We start from the raw sequence: 22,338 nt of genomic DNA, 5'->3' as shown, positions 1-22,338 counted from the left end.
TATGTTTGTTTTGTGTGTGTGTTTGTAGCAAATTGTGCAAAGCTTTTGAATTGTTGCGTTCTGATTCGGAAGAGAGACAAAGTAGACTGTAATTTGGTCAGCAAGGCATGTTAATTCCATTATGTGAGATTTCATGTTGGGAAATGGAAAATTTGGGTATTTTAGTGAAAGTACAAATATAAAAAAATACACATGGTTATTTTGTGGAAGTACCGTATTTTTTGGACTATAGGGCGCACTTAAAATCATTTAATTTTCTCAAAAATCGACACTGCGCCTTATGTATTAATTCTGGTTGTGTTTACTGACCTCGAATCAATTTTATGTGGTACACGGCGCTCAAAAATGTGTCAAAATGTTTTAGTACGACTTTGGTAAACTACGAAGCCGCACTGCTGGATGGACCACATCAGCGCACACGGAGCAAGCTTTTTTTTTCAGTGCTTATTAGGGGTGTAACGATATTCAAGTCTCACAATACGATATCATCACGGTATGAACCTCACAGTACGATATTTATTGCAATAGCATGGGAAAGCTCACGATATGTTGGGGAGGCTCACGATTAGAGATGTAACAATATCCAAATCTCTCAGTACGATATTTTCACGATATACATCTCACAGTATTATATTTGTTGTGATATTTTGTGGAGGCTGCAAACTAAACTGTTAATATGCAACTTTTTTTTTCCTTTCGACAAGACTTAATCCAAAGAACTTAGTCTTAAAAGTGTTTAGAACTGTTATTTCTTCTTGTAGTCGGCGCTGAAATGGAGCAAAGGATCATGGTCTATGTAGTTCCCTCTGTCTTTTTTTTAGCTATTGCTGCAACATAACTCTTCATTTAAGCAAAGAGACTTGTAACTCGATACACTGTGATGGTCCATTGTGATGTAGTTTTCAATTTCTACCTCTTCCTTTGAGCTTTTGTTCAGTAGAGATTGACAATGCCAGGACTGACATTATCCAGATGATTCAAAGTGTATGGAGTTTAAAAACACAGTGGACCACTTCCTGTATTACCACATGACATCTTAAGGTGGAGTGTTTCTGTTTGAGAGAAGAACTCATCTTAAAGGGCCCATCTGATGTAAAATAACTCTTTTCAAATTGTATTTTCTGCACATAAACAAGCACAATTTGGGTTTTGGAACATTCATTACAGTTATGGAATCTTACTGATTTCTTGGAGACAGTCACAGACCAGGAACTATGAAAGACCGACTATTGCTCATCCTCCCGCCCGTCCTGAGAAAGCACAGGCTCCGCCCTCCAAACGTGACGTAGGCTCTGAGTGAGCCGCCCTTCCTCCGCCATCTCAGGGAGGGAGGGGGAGACAGCTGCATGTGTTGGACCCGGAATTGGACGAGGACTTGGAGGTGCACGAAGCTCAAGCACCGCATCGACATCAGCTGAACATTACTGTTGTCATGTGGGAGGGTGGCAGAAATACGCTGCAATTTGTTAAAAAAAACAAAAAACAAAACGCCAAATCAATCTAAAAACCACTTCGGCAACATATACAAGGCCCACACATCACTCTTAGAAGGTAGAAAGATCTGAAAAGTTGATTTTGCTTGAGATGGGCCCTTTAAATATGTAGGATTTGTGTGTCCAACATGTGTGAATGAAACAAAACACAACTATGTTATGTTTGTGATGAGAAAACATTATAACTTAGCTCAGAAAACAGCGTCATACGAGCCCTTTAAACCAAATAGAGTTGAAATACGGCTGAAGTTACCTACAATATAAGTTTAAGAACTAGAATCCCCATTGGGAACATGCCTACCCCTCTCCATTCTCCAAAAGCAGGTCAGGTAAGCGTGCGGACTGCTTGGATTGCCTGAGATTTCGTCAGTGATGGTGTGAATGCATGGCTCCTGTGTGTGAGTGTGAGCAGAGTGACAGTCCCAGACCTGAGGGAGCCTGTTACATCACCAGCTCAGGCTCTGGACCTGCTCCTCAAACGCCTTCACAAACCCATGACAACACGCCAATGTACTCCAGAAATCAGGGCTCGCTTTTGCCAAATTTGATAATTAACAAATTTCATGAGAAGCTGCAGGTTCTGATCTGTCAGACTCACTGCAGAAAATGAAAATGAATGGCTGACTTTGGTCCAGTTTCTGTCCAGGTTTTTCACTTTTGGCTTGAGTTCAGTTTTCTTCTGCGATGAAACGACGGAGGGATTACACAGATATGAGTACGATGATGAAAAACTGATCTTGACCTTAACTTCTCTCTGCGGAGATGTTAGTTTGTCTGGAATGTCACAGTATGGCCTCAAACCTTTCTATTGTCATGGAGACCAAACCAGACCAAGTTACAGGTCAGCTCTGTGGAGAGGCGACCCCGCTCACAGTCAGAATGTCTGTTTTTCTAAGTATTTCTGAGCTATAAAACCAACTGTAATTAAACTTAGAGCTGTTAAATGTCACACTTTAGAACATTCCAGGCAGCATTCCAACAAGCGATAGACCCTCAACCAAAAAGTTACATAATGCAGCTTTAAATGATTTCATAATTTCACATTTCTGTCCATTTGCCATCTTCAGAACTGTGTGTTTAAAAAGAACTCATGGACTTAAAGTACAAAAAGAACAGACAAATTTAATGTATGATTTATGTTTTGTTAAGTTTAAACTCTTTCTACCTGGTTTACTATATACTTGAAGATAGTATTGCTTTACCTGGAATGTTCCAAAGTATGGCATTACATCTTTCATTTAGGTTTTTATTGCCTAACATCTAAAACATGTAGAATTATTTGCCATGATGAGTGAGTTTATAAGTGCTTTTCACAACTTTCAGAGACCAGAGAGGGGTCTGTGGTCATAGTAATATTAACAACAACTACTATGTTAAGCGTGCACTTCCTGATTCCCTCACCATAAAACACATTCTAATTAGAAGCAGGCAGCAGACTTTGACTTCATACATCTGTACTGGGGCAAGACAAATTTAGTTAAAATACATGGAATGAAAATGCCATACAGCAGAACGTTGTAGGTAAACTAATTACATCTCCATGGATACAAGCAGCTACCAGACCCTACATCAAAAAAGTTACATAGTGCACCTTTAACATTGGTATCATTTCATAAAGTCTAACTATACAAGTCAAGAAAAAATCTGCTAAAATTCAAGGGAAAAAATCAAAGTACAGGACTTTAGTGTCATACTGTGGAAGACTGTAGGTAAAATAAAAACATCTTCATGGATACAAGCAGCTATACCAAAAAGTTACATAGTGCAGCTTTAAATTGATAGACCGTTTTGATAAAGATATAACACCTTGGACTAACTACTGAAGTCAAACCAAGTTTTTCTCACATGGGGAAATTTTAATAGCCTGATTCATCAGCCCTGACCATTAGAATTCGTTCACTCGACGGTAGGCAGTAGGGATGGGCATGATTAGTCGATTAATCGATAATTGATCATTAAGAATTTCATCGATTACGTTCATTTTAATCGACAAACCGAATGTAGGTTGCTGTGCGTAGCGTAGAGTGACCAAACAGGGTCAGTACATGTGTCTCTCTGCACTCAGAAGGAGCGAGACACAAACAGTCGGTCAGTCTGCTGCGTACTGAAGTGCAAATATGAATGATGTGCAACGATGACTTGTACAAGAAAGTCCACGCTTTCCGTTCTGGACAAGTGTGAGTCCATGTGCACAGTGTATAAAGCAGCACATATGTTTCAGTGTCCAGTGGGAAAAAGCTTTACCAGGTGAGAGTCGCGCAATGTCGATGACGAGTCCCCACCTCCCTCCCCCCGTACGCTGTCCTGGTTTTGACAAACGCAAATATGATCACACTAACCTGTATTCTACTGAGTCATGTCTTTTAATCCGACAGAAATTGACTGCATCAGCGACACAAGAGCTGTAGTTTTATCTTCGCTTAGTTTATGCAAATTAGCGATGTAGTTTTAAGTTTTGTTTTTGTGAGAGTTGCGCAAAACTGAACTAAACACATTATAATGTCAAACGGATCTGATGTGGCTCTAGAGTGGTTACGGTTTATATGTCGTAAAGTTGAATTTATTTATGCAGATTAGTGCAGATAGTAATAATAATGATGATCATTTTAATATAAAAACGTTAATGATTAATCGATAATCGATCGTTAATTCTTCCCACGATCGATTAAGAAAATTTCACCGAATGCCCATCCCTAGTAGGCAGGTACTTTTTGTTATTTAACCAATCGCTGCTGTCATGACGTATGTAAAGCGCCACTAACGAGACTAACTGGTAAATAATGGTCTTTCCCCTTGATAAAACTCACCAAACATTCTCTTTGTTCTGGTTTTAAATCCTCGATTTCTGGAATCATTGCCAACACTGAATATATGTCTCTTCGTTGATTGGCTGGTGCCCGAACTCGCACTTCCGGGTTCTTGCAAACCGTCTATTGTATTCTGATTCCTAACCTAATCACTGGAGAGAAATTTAATTGAGTGGAGGCACTAGGTGGCTAAAACTTTAATGCCATACTGTGGAACACTGTAGGCAAAGTAACCAACCATTCATAGATACAAGCAGCTTTCACCTTCCCCAAAAAGTTACACAGTGCACCTTTTACACTGGCTGATCGTTTTTACTCACACAATCACTTTTTGGTCTAACTACTCAAGTCATAAGATTTGAAAACGCCGACCCCAATTGAAAAATACATGAGCAAATCTAGCCTCCATTTCTTTTAATATCCTCGGCAAGTGTTCCGGCAGGCGCTAAAAGCTCTGTTAAACAAAGGCTAAGTATTTATTGGGCCATATTTCGTAACATGGCTGGCAATAACGCTATATCACCAAGGGGAGGGGCTGTTGTAAATGTCCTTTGAATTATACAGGGAGCGGAGAGGGGGAGGGCTCTGGTTTAAAACACTGTGAAGGAGGAGAGTGGGGAGAGAGAGATAAGAAATATGCACATAAAAATCATGATGGCTGCTGGGAACTGTCCGCTGCCTTATCGTTATGGCAACATCAAAAATATTATAGCTGTCGTGATGTCCGACGCGCAGTATTGATGATTCTAAAAGCATTGGACGCACTGCAGATGTACAGAACTGATTATATCTCTGTAAGATGAATTAATACTTAGATCTGGTCACGAGGAAATCATGACAAAAGACGTTTAATTAAAGGTGCACTATGTAACTTTTCGGTACCACTTTATAATAATTACACTTTAAAGATCCTATATTATCCAAAATTGACTCTTGTGAGGTTTAAGTCGTGTTATAATGTTGTTACCTCCTCAAAAACAGACCCAGAGTTGTGTTTTGTTTCATTTATACAGTCTGTCTACATCTCCAATGCTCAAAACACTCTGCTCCACCTTGTGATGTCATGTAGTGGTAGTTTTCAAGTTAACAGCTAACTTTTAACTTTTGTTTCAGTAGAGATTGGCAATTCCAAATCTGAAATGATCCAAAATTATTCTAGTGAAACTGTATGAAAAATGGCCGCCCATTCAAGTCAATGGGCCGAGCTCAGTGGCACATGATTCCAGATTTGCCTTTAGCCCGGTGAGGTTCTTCCGGTGGCTGTGGGCCGACCGAGCATGCGCAGTAGTGTTCTTTTCTCCTGCGAGCACACGCCAATGCACGCAGGCTTGTGTATCACGTGATCGCTTTGACCAATCAGAGCGAGAGGAGCTAGAGCAGAGCCGGAGCGAATGATTATAAAGTGTTTTTTTAAGACAACTGAAGGATTTTGAACTGAGAAAAAGTTTATGATCTAAAAATAGGTTAAAAATCGCCAACAAATCCGACATTTTTGAAAGTTGTAGGTGCCCTGTCAGCTGAACATGAGCAGTTTGTAATTGTCGCGCTCTTTGAGAAAAATCGTGTCTCAGCCCAGGGGATTTTTTCCGCTGAAGTTCCAGTGAGTGTAACTACGCCAACTGGAGGCAACTACAAGCATCGACATCCAATCCAGTTATTTTAATAGATCCATGGTTGTTACCTCCTCAAAAACATACCTGGAGTTGTGTTTTGCTTCATTTACCCAGTTGTCTGTCTGCTCCACCTTGTGATGTCATATTGTGGTAGTTTTCAAGTTAACATCTGACTTTTAACTTTTGTTTAGTAGAGATAGGCAAGTCCAAAGCTGAAATGATCCAAAATTATTAAACTGTATGGACTAAACATCCAGTGGGGCACTTCCTTTACTACAACATGACATCACAAGGTGGAACTACAGATTGTTTTTGTTTGAGAAAAGAACTCAACCTAAATATGCAGGATTTTTGTGTTTAAACGTGTGAATGAAACAAAACACAACTCCGGTTATGTTCTTGATAAGGAAACAACATTATAACATAGATGAGAAAATAAAAGCGTAATATGGACCCTTTAATAATTAGCCTTTGAAAAGCATGAACAAAGACTTAATTAACAATGAGAAAATCACCTACTAAGAACGATTCAGGCTTAGAAAGTACTTCATTAAGGGGTTAGGACAAACTTTTTGACTTGTAGGCGACAAAGGGTTCTAAAATTTGAACGAAAGGGCCGGACCAGGAGCAGATGGATGGAGTTTTTTGCTAATCCACTTCATAAGAGAAAAAAAAAATAACATGGGATATGTAGAAAATATATCCCATGTTATTGAAATATTCCATAATTGAAAAGTATTACAACAAAATATCTGTCTTTCATGTCCCACGGTATTTGCTATTTATAGAAATTACCTTTAAAACACTGAAAATTATTATTATTGTTCAAGATTAAAAAGATTAAAGGGTCGCAGTTTGCCCACCTCTGCGTTAGGATTAGGAGTTAGTGTTAGGGTATTAATTGAATAGTTATGTTAAGTTGTTAGTTATATTCCACAGTAGGGCATTTAATTTATCTATCAGCAGCTGATGCCACCCAGCCAAGCCCCATTTGCTGCGATGCAAAAAGAACAGAAAATAATTGGGAGGGGAGGGATGAAGAAGAGAGACTGCACTGATTTTGACATTTAGAACACTTTTAACTTTTAATTATACTGTTTGAGGGTTCTGATAACCTAGATAACCTGGAACCTGATAACCTTTTTTTTGTTTGTTTTTTGTATTTATACTGAAATAACAAAAATATTCCGATCCTGCTGTGAATGGCTTGAGCAGAGATTGACTGAGAGGCAAAAGTAGTAGGTTGTGATTGGCTTGATAGTAAAAATGTTTTCTTCCTGTTTGAAGTCAAAATTTACCAAGCTAGTCAACAGATGATTTCAGCAAGGAATGGTTGAAAATGTGTTTTAGATGAAGAAAATGTTACTCTGAAATTTGCTGTTTTTATTGATTAGAATACATAAATAATTACTGCTGTTGTGATAGTTGTGGTGTAATATTGAAACTCAAACTATTGTGTTTGTCTCCATGGAGACGATATGGATTTACCTGGAATGTTCTGCTTTGTGGCACTCAGACATTTACAAGCAGTGTTGGGAGTAACATGTTCTAAAAGTAACAAATGACTGTAATGCATTACTTTTTGCTGTAACACAGTAATGTTACGGCATTACAGGGGGAAAAAACTGTAATATTTTACTCAGTACAAATGTCAGTAATGTGTGTTATAATGCTTTTTTAACCTGGAGTGAAGTGGTGGGTTTTTTGTTTTTCTTTATACAAATTTGCTAAAATCACTGTGATATCAGCAGCGGTTAAACATCATCGTTATGGTTCCTAATGCTGGGACGGGCCTGGAGGTGAGCCCACGTAGACGTCGGTTAACCACCCTGGTTTAGTCCTGGTTTAGTCCTTTTATAGACTTGGTTTAGTCCTGGTTTAGTTTTGGTTTAGTCATGGTTTAGTCCTAGTTTAGTCCAGGTTCAGCTCTGATTTAGTTCTGGTTTAAACCTGGTTTAGTCCTGGTCCAGTCCTCCTGGTCCAGTCCTCCTGGTCCAGTCCTCCTGGTCCAGTCCTCCTGGTTCAGTCCTGGTCCAGTCCTCCTGGTTCAGTCCTGGTTCAGTCCTGCTTCAGTCCATATAGAGCGGACAGTGAAGAGTTGTGTGTTTGAAGTAACTTGCCCAAGAGTGTTTACAAAATAGTTAAGTTAATGCAGTACTGTGGAACATTCCAGGCAGCTCTGGATAGAGACAAGCAGGTGATGGACCCCCCATCAGAAAGTGACATAGTACAAGTTTAAACAAAGGGATCATTATGCATATTTGTTATTTCAGTTATTGTGGCATATATTAAGTAGAGATGTACAATGCCAATACTGAAATATTTGCTGGATTGGATATCGGTTTTAAAATATTGGTTCAGCCGACATCCTGGTTGGACACATAAACTGATGTAATACAACTGTTTACTAGTCATGGTTTGCCCAAAAAGTTTCAGCGTGTTTGAACTTTTATGTATACAAAGTTGTTCTGTACTTGTGGGATAAGTAACAGTTACATAACACTTCTGGATGAGTTTTGGCTTTCGTTTGAAGGAAATAAATACACCATGGACTAAATTATGGACTAATTTGAGTACAGTTTTTTTTTTAAACTATGGGCTGAATAATGTTTGTGACTGAAATAAAGAATAATAAATAAAATGCTGTTTTCAGTCGCTGTACTGGTATCGGTTAAGGTATTAGGTACCAGCATGGGATAATCAGACATCGATATTTACCCGGGACAGTACCAGTTTTGAGCCCTCTGTCCACTGCCCCAGCAGATTTATCCATAACCATTGATTTGTCCCAGTTTCATACAAGAAATGTCCATATTTTTGACCAATCTGATACCAGCCAACAGTAAAAAGAGGCATACACTGCCATTTGTTTAGGTAAAATACAGAAAACCTGCTTAAAAATGATCAAAACACAAAGAAAATGTGACTATACTGACTCACAATAGTGCCAAGTGCATCACAATTTTCCTTAATTATGCACTTTTTTTCACAGTTTTATCCTTACCAACTATCACAAACCAGGGATGTCCCAGTTTTTTTTAATTTTGAAAACCTGGTCACCCTTTACTAGCAGATACTTGAAGTTACAGAGTCGGTATCGGAAGCTGGATCGGTGCATCCCTAACTTTAACTGGGTTCCTAGTTTTCGAGCTATAACTTGGCAAATTAAACTAGTTTGTATACAGAGTCATTTACACCTTGAGTCATTATTTGTTGTTATTGTTTCTTGTGCTTGGTTTGAATTAACAGGCTGAATAGTGAATGCGCTGGAGGCTTTCTTTGCTCTTATAAACCATGTGAGCGGTGCGATGCCCGTCTGCTCCTCAGTGCGTTGCTCATTGCTTGTGTCATCGCTTGATTCCATTTGCTTCGTCCTCCACGATTGTTTAAAGCGAGCTCTGACGGCTAAGCTTCCACTGTGAGACATTAGCGCTAATACGTGCATGCTCCTTCATCTAAAGTGGCTGAGACTGACTGCTGCTTCACCACACCGCCGCTACACGGTCACATGTTAGGCTTTAGTTATATAGTTTAAATACTTCTGGTATTTTATGATTTTATTAAAATTTCAAAAAAATATAAAAAATCCAGGAATGTAAACATTGATTTTATTTATTTATTTATTTATTTATTGCTTGTAACTTGCCAATAAAATAAGTTCTTTATTATTATGATGATGATGATGATGATGATGATGATTATTATTATTATTATTATTATTATTATTATTATTATATATTTTTTTATTATTTTTTTTATTATTATTATTTCACTTTATTAAATTTTTTTATGTGTGATAGCATTTGTAGAAAATTACCTATTTAGATGTTTTTTTTTCCTTGAAATTTGTGCGATTTTTTTCTTTTCTTTTTTCTTTTTTTTTTTTTTTTTCCCATTGGCAAATTTCTAAACCCGGCCAACTCAAATCTAGATACTTAAAGACGCACTTTGTAACTTTTCTAGTGGGGGTGTTTGTTTCCGTGGAGATGCCTTGAACATTCCAGATGATTGTTGCTCTTCTTACTGTGAGCATCTCCACAGATCTGACTTGTAACTTGGCCCGGTCGCTTCTCTTGGTCGTGCCCATGGAATTAGATGTGTTTAATGCTTTACTGCGGAACATTCTCTAAAATCTCCATGGAGACAACCAAGAGGAAAGACTCTGGTTGGCTTGTATTCGTGGAATGTTGTCTCTTAAAGCTATAAGTATATTTAGCCGGCCTGTCCGCAAAAAATTCTGGGCCCCTTAGACCTTGGAGCCCCCGTCAACAGACCTCTTTGCCCCCCTTCCCATGAACACCCCTGGATATGCTGTATAGAATGACATACGCTCCACTAGAAAAGCTGTGAATCTTATAACATATTTAGTTTATTTAAGCTTGTGAGTTGTTTTGTAAGAACTCAGAACTTCAGCCTGATATGTGACCTCAAATCTGCCTTTCGCTCACTCGCCCTCCCCCCTCCACTTTGACCATCCGCCCTGACCAGTCGTGCTGACCTTCTAGAGCCCCATATCAGTCCCTCCTCTGTTTTTCTCTTTCTTAGTTCCCCCCAACCTGACTGTCCCGCGGGGCAAGTCCCCCCTAGTGGCGCGTGAGGGAGATACGGTGGAACTGGAGTGCCTAGTTTCAGGGAAGCCCAAGCCCATCCTGCTGTGGTCCCGCTCGGACAAGGAAGCCCCGATGCCGGACGGGAACATGCAGATGGAGACGTACGACGGCGTGCTGCGGATCGTGAACGTGACCAGGGAGATGACCGGATCGTACCGCTGCCAGACCTCGCAGTACAACGGATTCAACGTGAAACCCAGAGAGGCCGAAGTGGAGCTCATCGTCCAATGTGAGTACCAAGAAAAAAAGGACTTGTATACCAGAATTTGATTTAATTTCTTTTAATTTAGAAGGTGGTTCAAGATGATAGGATTTAAATGAAAATATATGTCAGTGGGCTAGAATATTTGTTGATTTATTACACCAAATGGATCAGAAAATAGTGTAATATGGGCCTTTTAAATTTAGAATCTTTATGTAACATTTTCTGACAACTAAGTACCAGAATCCAGATCGAAATTCTGAATCCAAGTCCTTTTGTGTGCTTCTTTTTACGCTGGTGTGAATAGTTGAGAATCCTCTGTGTTTCTAAGTTTCTAGGTTTTGTCTTTGGAAGAGAAAACATTTTATATTTCAGAAACTGGGGCATGCAGGTACGAAGACTCCGCTCCCTGAAATGTTCTCTGTGTTTGATTTGCATTTTGCAGTGTCCTGGTTTCTGACTTCTGCAGGAAAAGTATTGCCTGACCAACTACACACACACACTTTCTCATGATTAACTCATGGACAGTCTGCTGCTGTTTGAATTAAACTACATTTTAAAGGCAGGACTAACATGAGTAAACCGATCAGACAAAAGATAATATATACAGGTTTACACACAATACGGTTTTAAATGTCTTGTCTTGCACAAAATGTACTCTTGTGAGCTTTAAGACATGTTTGAATGTTGTTACCTCCTCAAAAACAGACCTTGAGTTGTGTTTTCATTCCCACATGTTTGAGTAATCCTTTATTATCTGTCTATCTGTATCTCCAAAGCTCAAAATGCTCTGTTCCACCTTGTGATGTCATGAAGCAGTAGTTTTCATGTTAACAGCTACATTGTACCTTTATTTCAGTAGAGATTGGTAATTCCAGGGTTGAAATCATCCAAATAATTCTAGTGTAAGTTTACAAAAACAGTGGAGGACTTCCTGTATTACCACATGACATCACAAGGTGGAACAGAGTGTTTTCAGTCTGACAGTGACAAGTTGTTTTAACATTTAAAGGCTAAGCTTGACTATCTGGAATTAACATTGTAGAAATCAACAACGTCTTTCTGACTAGATGTAATTTCATTTCAAGGTAACGTCATTTTTCCTGGGAAGAATATTGATTTGGATACCTGAAGTAACAATTACAGCTAAGAAAAATGTTGTTGCAGATATCTGAAATTATCTTTTTAACTAGGAAGAACTGACTTAGAGATATCTGCAACACATATCCAGCTTAATGGGCTCTTACACCTTGACTATTCAGCCAGTTTATGCCGACGTATGAAAACTTTGGCAAATTCGCTGGCATACGTCGGATAAGTTATAGGTAAGTTTTGTGTAAGTTATGAGCATGCTGAAGCACGCTGGCATATGGCGACATATGGCGAGGTCGTATAAACCAGGTCGTATGTCAGCATATGTTTAGACGTCCTGCATACGTGGGCCATAAGTTATGCGATCGTTGGCACACGTTCACACACATGAATTGTAACGTGTACTTGTACTCATAAGTCCCAATACTTTGAGATCATGTCTAGCATACCCAGAACTTGTGAATAACATGCTTTGAACATATGTGTAACTTCTACTGAACTTACCTCCAAAACATATTGACGTATGCACACGTATTTGACATGTTCCGAAGACCAGAGAACTTTAGTGACGTGTTTCTAACTTTGAGCTACAGTATAATGACGTATGTAGGGAGTATTGGGCATGTAGGGAAATTGGTATATAAAAATGGGGAAACTGTCAGTATTCCTCCAGACTTCATGGTGAGCAAACCCTGTGGTACCACCCACTACACCGATCATCCGAGAGATGGAGAATCTGGCAAGGCTGAGACGAGAATACATACTAGCTGTTCTCCAACATCAGCATGATCTCATCGATTTGTCACTGTACCAGTTGTGTGCCAACAGAGCCAGGAGAAGAAGAGATCAACTGCAGAGAAGGAACTGTGTGAGACCTATGGATCTATTAAAATATTAAACTGGGTGAGACCATGGATCAGGAGGCGTCGGCACGTGAGTGTCGGCGATACGCTGCCGTGCGCGATGCATAAATTAGATTGTTGTTGGGCATAAGTTGTGGATGCTGGCAACACGCTAAGCATTAGTTGGTATAAGTTACATATAAGTTATCAAAACGTTCTAGATAAGTTACTATGCATACGTCCAACTCATTACGAATACTCGATGACTACATTTACACTGAAACAAATCCGCATATCACCATATCACTGGACCGGAAATGATTTGCGTCCAGACACATCGTTCCTCAAGCCTTTTCTATCCACACAGCTTTGACCATATTTGTTTACATTTTACAAAAACAAAACTTTAAAACTTAAAACACGCATGGCTAATTTGCATAAACTAAGCGCTCAAATAAGAGTTTGCTATTATGCGTCGATGTGGTTCAGCTTCTGTCAGACTAAAGGACATGACTCAGTAGATTATCAGTGTTCTTTCTGTGACAGAGGGGTGTTCTGCTGATGGTGAGTCTGTTCTGTGCTTCTATCGCGTTGGAGATGGGTCATGTTAAACTTTTCAGAGATTATACGTCTGCAGCCTCTTAGCGTTTTGGGGGTGAATTACTTCGCGGTGCATAAACCTTCATCGGCCTATCAGCATGTCTTCATATTCAGGCGTCCACACAGTGCTGGATCAGATCTGTACTCAAAAGAATTCTTGGGAGCTGGCGGCACTGCATCGTTCCGTCTCTGGTGCCTTTTTCAATGGGATTAGTGTGGACGAACACTGCATCCGCAACGAAAACGACTCAAATACCTACTAGTGTGGACGGAGCCTATGTGTACGCCCAAAATTGAAAATAAAAAAAACATCGATAGATTCAAAATATGCCAGTGTTTTAGGGAAATTCTGCTGCTTCAACATACACTGGCTAAATCGTCAAGGTGTGACAGGGCCATTAGCATTTAAATATTAAAAAGGCTTGCTGTAGTCTGACAGAGAGAAGAACTCAGCCTAAATATGCAGGATTTATGTGTTAAAACGTGTGAATGAAACAAAACACAACTTTGAGACTTTAAAACAAAGATCAGAAAATAGTGTAATATAAGCTCTTTAAATATGTTATGCAAGTAAGAGTAAAAGTACGCATCCTGAAAAGTACTAAAGAACCACCCACTTGAGTAAATAATCTTCTTTATAAACCCAAATATCAAACAGTATCCAAACTACTCCAGTGGGTCGATGTGTGAAGCTCCGTGTCAGATATCTGTGATTTATTCCCATTGTATTCAGTGTAATTACTCGGCTTTGGTCCGGAGCGACTAAAACTGAACTTTCTACATCCCCCCTCTCTCTCCGCCCATGCAATTTCCTCCTGAAGGCTGTGAAATGAATCCTGTCCCCGGCTCCTGAGTCAGGTCTGAGCGCCGGCCATCTTGACTCCTCCTCTCTGTCCACAGGGAGGACTTTATCGACTGAGAGAGGCCATTATTCACACGGCTCAGACTCCCATGGTCACAGCATTAAAGGGACATTATGGGATTTTACAGGGTTTTAACTCGCACTTGAACACCTTTGCTTTGGTATTTGACTTTTGTATTGGCTTAATTGGTGTTATAGATGTTACAAAAGGTTGCGTTCACGTGACGTTATTCTCCGTAGTTTAAAGGAGCTGGAGGACAGGTCAGACTTTGCTGTTTAAAGGGACAATATTACGTTCTTTTCTGATCTATGTTGTAATGTTTTTTTTCTTCAGGAAGTGCTCCATTGTGTTTTTAAACCGCATACACCTTCAGTAGAATCATTTGGATAATTCTGGCCGATCTCTGCTAAAACGAAATGTAAAAGGTAGATTATAACTCAAGGCGGAACAGAACATTTTGAGCTTTGGAGATGCAGACAGACTAATAATAAAGGATTAAGCAAATAAAACATGAATGAAACAAAACACAACTCCAGGTCTGTTTTTGAGGAGGTAACATCTATCTATCAATGCAAGAAGCTTCTGTGTGTGTCTCAGAGTCCTGCACGGGTCCAGTTTTGGAGACCCGCACCCGCCCGCACACGCGCAGTTTGGCACCACACCCACCCGTTAACCTGTGATAAATCGTGGTCAGGTCCAGGCCCAATAGTCCAGGACTAAACCAGGACTGAACCTACGCTGTGTCATTAATGGATTATAAATGTATACATGCCGCAAAACACAGAGCCGATCACCAGGACTGGACCAGGACTGAACCAGAACTGAACCAGGTCTAAACCAGGACTAAACCAGAAGTGCAACCACTGAACCGATCACCTCCGCTGATGGTTTTATGTAATAAATACACTTATGGCACTATCAACCTGGTCTCTCATCGTTCCAGGAAAAGACCGGGAAATGTCACTTGTTTCCAGGGCAACTGATGTACTGGACGCACGTCAAGTATTTTTCTCCCGTTTTTCGTTCATGTGATCCACCCGCCCACTTACCCACCTGTAAAATTCCAGAACGTTAAAACCCGCTTGTTTCAGCAACTATTTGCAGGTACCCGACCCGGTGCAGGACTGTGCTTTGTCTCCTCCTGTTGGTTTGTTGGTTTGTTTGTCTGTTCCACGCATAACTCTCGAACCACACATCCGACTGATCTCTAATTTGGAGAGTGTCATCCTAATGGTATGGGTGTTTGCAGTGCTAAGTTTCATGTTGTTAGGTCAAAAAATGACAAAGATCTGGTCATTCTAATGTCTAAAAACTCACAATATTACACTTTGCATGATACAGGAACTTTAACTGTCAGATTGCAGATTTGTTGACTTGGTTTATGGTTAATTTCTCCTTTCTAAATGAAACAAAACATTTTACATCTTCTCTGTCAGTATAAATAAGCAAATATCTTAAGAAAGTGGTACTATTTTTCAACACCAAAGTCTAAAGCTATTAAAACACCATATGTACCGTATCTTCCGGGCTATTGGACGCACTCTTAGGCCTCCAACCCCATCAAAAAACGACTGCGCGCCCCGCAATCCAGAGTGCCCTATACACGAATCCACTCAGGTGTCCCAGCACGACTTCACTAAACTATAAAGCTGCACCACCCGCAGCGCACGCAAACACATACGGAGCAGACAGCGACCGCGAACGAGGAACTTAACAAACCGAAAAAGCGAGTCCAATGTGCCATTTCTAGCCACAACTGAACAACTGAGTCACTGCGAACACGCCGACAATCCGTTGGTCCCAGACAGCCCCCTCCCTACACGCCACAACTGAACAAAGCCCAGAGTCACCGTGAAGTGCGCCAAACAAACAAAACCACTCACCCATCCAACTGTTGTGTTTCCTTTAAAGTCTGGTGTGGTTTATCTGTGAAAAAAGTTCGAAAATAGACCATTTAATGACAGTGCGCCTTATAATCCAGAGCGCGGAAAATACGGTATAGTAGCAAAAGGAAATTGATTTAGTTTTTTTTTTTAAGTTTAATGTGATACTCCGGAACATTTTTGATATTGCAATAACATCTCCGTGGAGACAACAAGCAGGTGACGACCCTTCCACTTTAAAAACGACACTTTTAAACCCGTGTTAACAAAACCAAACACAAGTCCTCCTTTAAAACATAACGAAAAGCTCAAAAAGTCCTTTCCGAATCCTAGTTCTTTTTAATCATTTCTGGTGTCCTTCTCTCCGGAGCGCCTCAGTGAGAACCCCCCCCCTCGTCCTCGTTCTTCCTCCTCCTCCTCCTCCTCCTCGTCCTCCTCCTCCTTCAGAAGTGACATTCAGAGACGGCTTAACGCCTAATTAACTATGGGCTAATTCATCCCCACAAGTATTCATTTAGTATTCATGTATGGAGATTTGAAACGGCGATCTGAAAGGAAAAGTTAAAGGATTCAAAGGAGTGTCAGTCAGTCGGAGATTTCTGCTGCAGAGAGACAGAGAGAGAGAGAGAGAGAGAGAGAGAGAGAGGAGAGGAAGGGGAGAAAGAAAGAAAGATGGAGAGGGCTGAGAGGAGAGCGAGAGGGATAAGAGACGGGGGTAAGAGGAATATAGAGAGAAAGGGAGGAGGAAAGAGAGAGGACGGAGGGGGATGATAGAGAGAGACAGAGAGGGGAGTGAAAGAGAGGGAGAGTGACTGGGAGGGAGAGAGAAAAGGAGAGAGAGAGAGATAGAGAGAGAGAGAGGAGAGAGATTGAGGAGAGAGAGATAGAGTCAAAAAGAAGGAAAGGGAGAGAGAGAAGAGAGAGGGAGGGGAGAGAGGAGAGGAGAGGCAGCGAGAGAAGGAACAGGAGAGAGACAAGGAAAGAGAGGGAGGAGTGAAAGAGTGAGAGAAGGTGGGTGGGAGAGAGAAACGCAGAGGGGAGACAGTAGAGATCAGGGGGAGAGAGAGAGAGAGAGAGAAGGAAAGAGAGGGAGGAGTGAAAGAAAGATGGAGTGAGAGGAGAGAGGGATGAGAGAGGGGGGTAAGAGGAATGCGGGGAGAACGGGGAAGAAAGAGGGAGGAGGAAAGAGAGAGGACGGAGGGGGGATGATAGAGAGAGATAGAGAGGGAGAGAGGGGAGACTGACTGGGAGGGAGAGAGAAGAGAGAGACAAGGAGAGAGAGAGAGATAGAGTCAAAAAGAAGGAAAGGGAGAGAGAGAAGAGAGAGGGAGGGGAGAGAGAGAGAGAGAGAGACAAAGAGTAGGAGAGGAGAGAGGGGGAGAGTCAGAGAGAGAAGGAAAGGGAGAGAGAAAAGATAGAGACAAGGAGAGAGGTGAGACAGTGAGGGAGGGGAGAGAGAGAGAGAGTAAGGAAGGAGTGAAAGAGAGAAGACAAGGAAGCAAGAGAATTAGTGAGTGATGGGAAAAGAGAGAGGGGGAGGGAAAGAAAGGAGGGTAGGGCGTGCCAGAGAGTGTGAGTGAAAGAGAGGTAGAGAGAGAGAGAGGAAGAAAGACAAGGGGAAGAGGGGAGAAATAAAGAGGAGAGAAAGAGGAACATAGGGTCGAGGAAAGGAGGGTAGAGAGTGATAGAAAAATAGAGAGAAGGAGAGAGGGGAGTGTGAAAGAGAGAGAAGGGGTAGAGAGAGTGACAGAGAGAGAGAAGAGAGAGACAAGGAGAGAGCGAGAGGAGAGAGAGGGAAGAGTGAAAGAGAGAGAGAGAAGGAGAGAAGGAGAGAGGGAGAGAGAAGGGGGAGGGGGGGAGAGTGATGGGAGAAGTGATAGAGAGAGAAGGAAAGGAAGCAAGAGAACGAATGAGGGAGGGGGGGAGAAAGAGGGAGAGAGAGTGACTGAGAGAGGGAGAGGAAGAGAGAGACAAGGGGAGAGAGATGGAGGAGAGAGAGAGGGAGAGTCAGAGAGAGAAGGAAAGGGAGAGGGAGGGAGAGAGACAAGGAGAGAGAGGGAGAGGAAGGAGTGAAAGAGAGTGAGAGAAGGTGGGTGGGAGAGAGAAAGGCAGAGGGGAGAAGGTAGAGAGCGGAGAGAGAGAGAGAGAGAGAAAGAAAGAGATGGGAGGAGTGAAAGAGAACGAAGGAAAGGAAGCCAGAGAACGAGTGAGTGAGAGGCGGGAGAAAGAGGGAGAGAGAATGACTGAGAGAGAGAGAGGAAGAGAGAGAGTCTGAGAGAAGGAGAGTGGGAGTGAGCGAGGGAGAGAGAGAAGGGGGAAAGGACAGAAGGAAGGGAGGGGAGAGAGGGAGAATGATGGAAGGAGTGAAAGAGAGAGAAAGCAAGAAAATGAGTGAATGAGAGACAAGGGAGGAGGGGGAGAGAAAAAGAGGAGAGAGAGGAAGATAAGGTCGATGACAGGAGGGTAGAGAGTGATAGAAAAAGAAAGAGAGGGAGAGAGTGAGAGAGAGAAGAAGGAAAGGTAGAGAGAGTGAGGGAGAGAAGAAGAGAGGGAGAGAGAGGGGGAGAGACAGAATGACGGGAGGGTAGAGAGGGAGAGTGATGGGAGTGAAAGAGAGAGAAGGCAACTAAGCAAGAGAATGAGTGAGAGGAAAAGAGAGAGAGGGAGAGAGAGAGAGAAAGAAAGGAGGATAGAGCGTGACAGAGAGGGTGAGTGAAAGAGAGAGAGAGAAAGGAAGAAAGACAAGGGGGGAGAGGGGGGAAATAAAGAGGAGAGAGAGGATGATAAGGTTGAGGAAAGGAGGGTAGAGAGTGATAGAAAAAGAGAGAGAAGGAGAGAGGGGAGTGAAAGAGAGAGAAGGAAAGGAAGCAAGAGAGTGAGATTAAGAGCGAGAGGGGGGAGAAGAAAGTAGGGTAGAGAGAGAGAGAAGAAGAAGGGGAGGAGAGAGGGGGGAGGAAAGGAGTAGTGAAAGAGAGAGACAGGAGGAGAAGGAGAGAGAGAGATGAAGAATGACAAGAGGGAAAGAGAAGAAAAAGAGAGAGAGAGAGAAGAAGAGAGGGGGGAGGAAAGGAGGAGTGAAAGAGAGAGAGAGGAGGAGAAGGAGAGCGAGAGAGAAAGAGAGGAAGAAAGACAAGGGGGTAGAGAGAGAGAGAAGAGAGAGGAGAAGAGAGGGGGAGGAAAGGAGGAGTGAAAGAGAGACAGGAGGAGAGGGAGAGAGAGAGAGAAAGAAAGACAAGGAGGAGAGAGAGAAAAGAAAGAAGAGAGAGAAGAAGAGAGGGAGAGGAAAGGAAGAGTGAAAGGAGAGACAAGAGGAGAAGGAAGAGAGAGAGGAAAAATCACAAGGGGGAGAGAGAAGAAAAAGAGAGGAGAGAGAGAGAGAGAAGAATAAGAGGGGGAGGAAAAGGAGGAGTGAATGAGAATGAGTGAGTGAGAGGAAGAGTGGGGGAGAGAGAGAGAAACAAAGAAAGAAAGGAGGGTAGAGTGTGACAGAGAAGGTGAGTGAAAGACAGACAGGAGGGGAGGGAGAGATGAAGAATGACAAGTGGAGAGAGAAGAAAAAGAGAGGAGAGAGAAGAAGAGAGGGGAGAGGAAAGGAGGAGTGAAAGAGAGAGAGGAAGAAAGACAAGGGGGAGAGAGAAGGAAAAAGAGGGGAGAGAGAGAGAAGAAGAGATGGGGGAGAGGAGTGAAAGAGAGAGACGGGAGGAGAAGGAGAGAGAGAGAGAAGAAAGAAAGACAAGGAGGAGAGAGAAAGAAAGAAAGAAGAGAGAGAAGAAGAGAGGGAGAGGAAAGGAGGAGTGAAAGAGAAAGAAAAGAAGAGAAGGAGAGAGAGAGGAAGAAAGCTAAGGGTGTAGAGAGAGACAGAAAAGAGAGAAGCGCGAGAAGAAAAGATGGGGAGGAAAGGAAGAGTGAAAGAGAGAGACAGGAGGAGAGGAAGAGAGAGAGGAAGAATGAGAAGAGTGAGAGAGAAAAGAAAGGAGAGAGAGAAGAAAAGAGGGGAGAGGAAAGGAGGAGTAAAAGAGAGAGAGGAGCAAAGGAGAGAGAGAGAGAGAGGAAGAAAGACAAGGGGGTAGAGAGAAGGAAAAGAGAAAAGAAAGAGGAGAAGAAGAGAGGGGGGAGAAAAGGAGGAGTAAAAGAGCGACAGGAGGAGAAGGAGAGAGAGAGAGAAAGAAAGACAAGGGTGTAGAGAGAGAGAAAAGAGAGAAGAGAGAGGAGAAGAAGGGAAGGAGAGGAAAGGAGGAGTGAAGGAGAGAGACAGGAGGAGAGGGAGAGAGAGAGAGAAAGAAGAAGGAAGAAGAGAGGGCAGAGGAAAGGCGGAGTCAATGAGAGAGACAAGAGGAGAAGGAGAGAGAGAGATGAAGAATTTCAAGAGTGAGAGAGAAGGAAAAGAGAGAAGAGGAGAAGAGAGGGGGAGGAAAGGAGGAGTGAAAGAGAGACAGGAGGAAAGGGAGAGAGAGAGAAAGAAAGAAAGACAAGGAGGAGAGAGAGAAAAGAAAGAAGAGAGAGAAGAAGAGAGGGAGACTAAAGGAAGAGTGAAAGAGAGACACAGGAGAAGAAGAAGAGAGAAGGAAAAGAGAGGAGAGAGAGAAGAAGAGAGGTTGGGGGAAAGGAGGAATGAAAGAGAGAGAGAGGAGGAGAAGGAGAGAAAGAGATGAAAAATGACAAGAGGGAGAGAGAAGAAAAAGAGAGGAGAGAGAGAAGAAGAGAGGGGAGAGGAAAGGAGGAGTGAAAGAGAGAGACAGGAGGAGAGGGAGAGAGAGAGAGAAAGAAGAAGGAAGAAGAGAGGGCGGAGGAAAGGCGGAGTCAATGAGAGAGACAAGAGGAGAAGGAGAGAGAGAGAGGAAGAAAGACAAGGGGGTAGAGAGAAAGAAAAATAGAAGAGAGAGAAGGAGAGGAAAGGAGGGGCGAAACAGAGTGGAGAGAGAAAAGGAGACAGAGTGACTGAGTGGGAGAGAGAGAAGAGAGAAAGAGGAGAAATGTGAAAGAGACTAGTGTGGGTTCGCTCAACATTTTCTGGCAGATGATAATAGGAAATAGAAAAGTCATTGTTTCCTTGTGGCCTACTTTGCTAATCCATATTTTCTCATTTGCGTTTTAATCCAGACGGACCTGCCCACGCTGTTCAGAGCCGCGCTTTATTATCAAATCAGAAGAATGTGATTTTTAGTCGAACTCGGGCATTTTAAGTCCAGACAGAAAGATCCAACCCAACGTGCGCACAAAGCCACACAGTTTACAACTTCCAATTCAAATGTAAAAAGTGTAAAATGAAATGAACAATTCCTGTAGCTTTTACTTTCAGAATTCATTTTAAACTACATTTCCTTCTCCCCACCACGGCCAGAGCAAAATCCAGTGTGTCTCATTTCTGTAACTGCACATGTTCTATCACTACGCTCTTCTATATCACTACTCTGTCGGTAAAATGTGCTGCTGCTGCGACTCCCACTAGTTCTTGTAAAACAGACTGAAATAATGGCCCAGACTGAGGCAGCGCTTCTCGCAGAATATGACAGATTCAGAACATAACTATTTCACTTTATGAGACCAGAAACATTTAAGCTGGCGTTCAAACCGAAAACTAAAAATCTAATCAAATATGTTTCTTCTTCCACAGGTCCTATATGACGTGAAACTGAACTTTATCCAAATCCAAATCCATTTTTATTTCTATAGCACATTTTACAAACAAAGTGGTTTCCAAAGTGCTGCACAGAGATCAAAAAATTAAGACAACAAAAAGGTTCAAAATAAATAAAAGACCACACAACTCACGTAGGGTTAAAAGCCAGAGAATAAAAGTAGGTTTTAAGATGAGATTTAGGCTGCGTTTACATATAGCCATGTATGTTGGGAAACAAATATTTCCTCCCTCCCTCCATTTTCCAAAATAACATCGTGCACACAGCATCATTTTCAAAAAAAGTTTTCATTTACATCAGCCTACATAAATACGACATCGAGCGCCATCATAACTACTCCAAGTCTCTGGATTAGATTCAAACCTGTAGCATTTATTTCATTACAGTTGTAAGTATTACTCCAAAATACCTTGAAAAACGTGTATTACTGAGCGGGCTCGCCTCTCCACAGATCTGTTAAAGAAGTGGCAAAATTGCTGACCTCTGACCTTTCAATGGTCTCTGGTCATGGATATGAAACATCAGCTGTGTGTGACACACACATGAAAAGTGTTTACACCAGAAGAATGTGACTGCTGCTCTGAACACGTCATCATCATCATCATCATCATCATCATCATCATCATCATCATCATCGTCATCATCATCATCATCATCATCATCATCATCATCATCATCATAGTAAAAGGGAAAC

General features: G+C 41.7%; 1 protein-coding gene across 1 annotated transcript in view; it reads left to right on the top strand.

Moving 5' to 3' along the window:
- Window positions 1-22,338, top strand: part of LOC110168285 (MAM domain-containing glycosylphosphatidylinositol anchor protein 2) — a 488,675-nt gene that overhangs the window by 233,976 nt on the left and 232,361 nt on the right. The window contains 1 exon segment of the mRNA XM_055149295.1: window positions 10,432-10,752. Coding sequence (XP_055005270.1) covers window positions 10,432-10,752 — 321 coding nt within the window.

This window comes from Boleophthalmus pectinirostris, unplaced genomic scaffold (genome assembly GCF_026225935.1).
Source record: "Boleophthalmus pectinirostris isolate CB_2022bp ecotype Guang Dong unplaced genomic scaffold, ASM2622593v1 HiC_scaffold_13, whole genome shotgun sequence".
Taxonomy (NCBI): domain Eukaryota; kingdom Metazoa; phylum Chordata; class Actinopteri; order Gobiiformes; family Gobiidae; genus Boleophthalmus; species Boleophthalmus pectinirostris.
The sequence above is the reverse complement of the archived record's forward strand: the minus strand, read 5'-3'. Positions and strand labels throughout refer to the sequence as shown.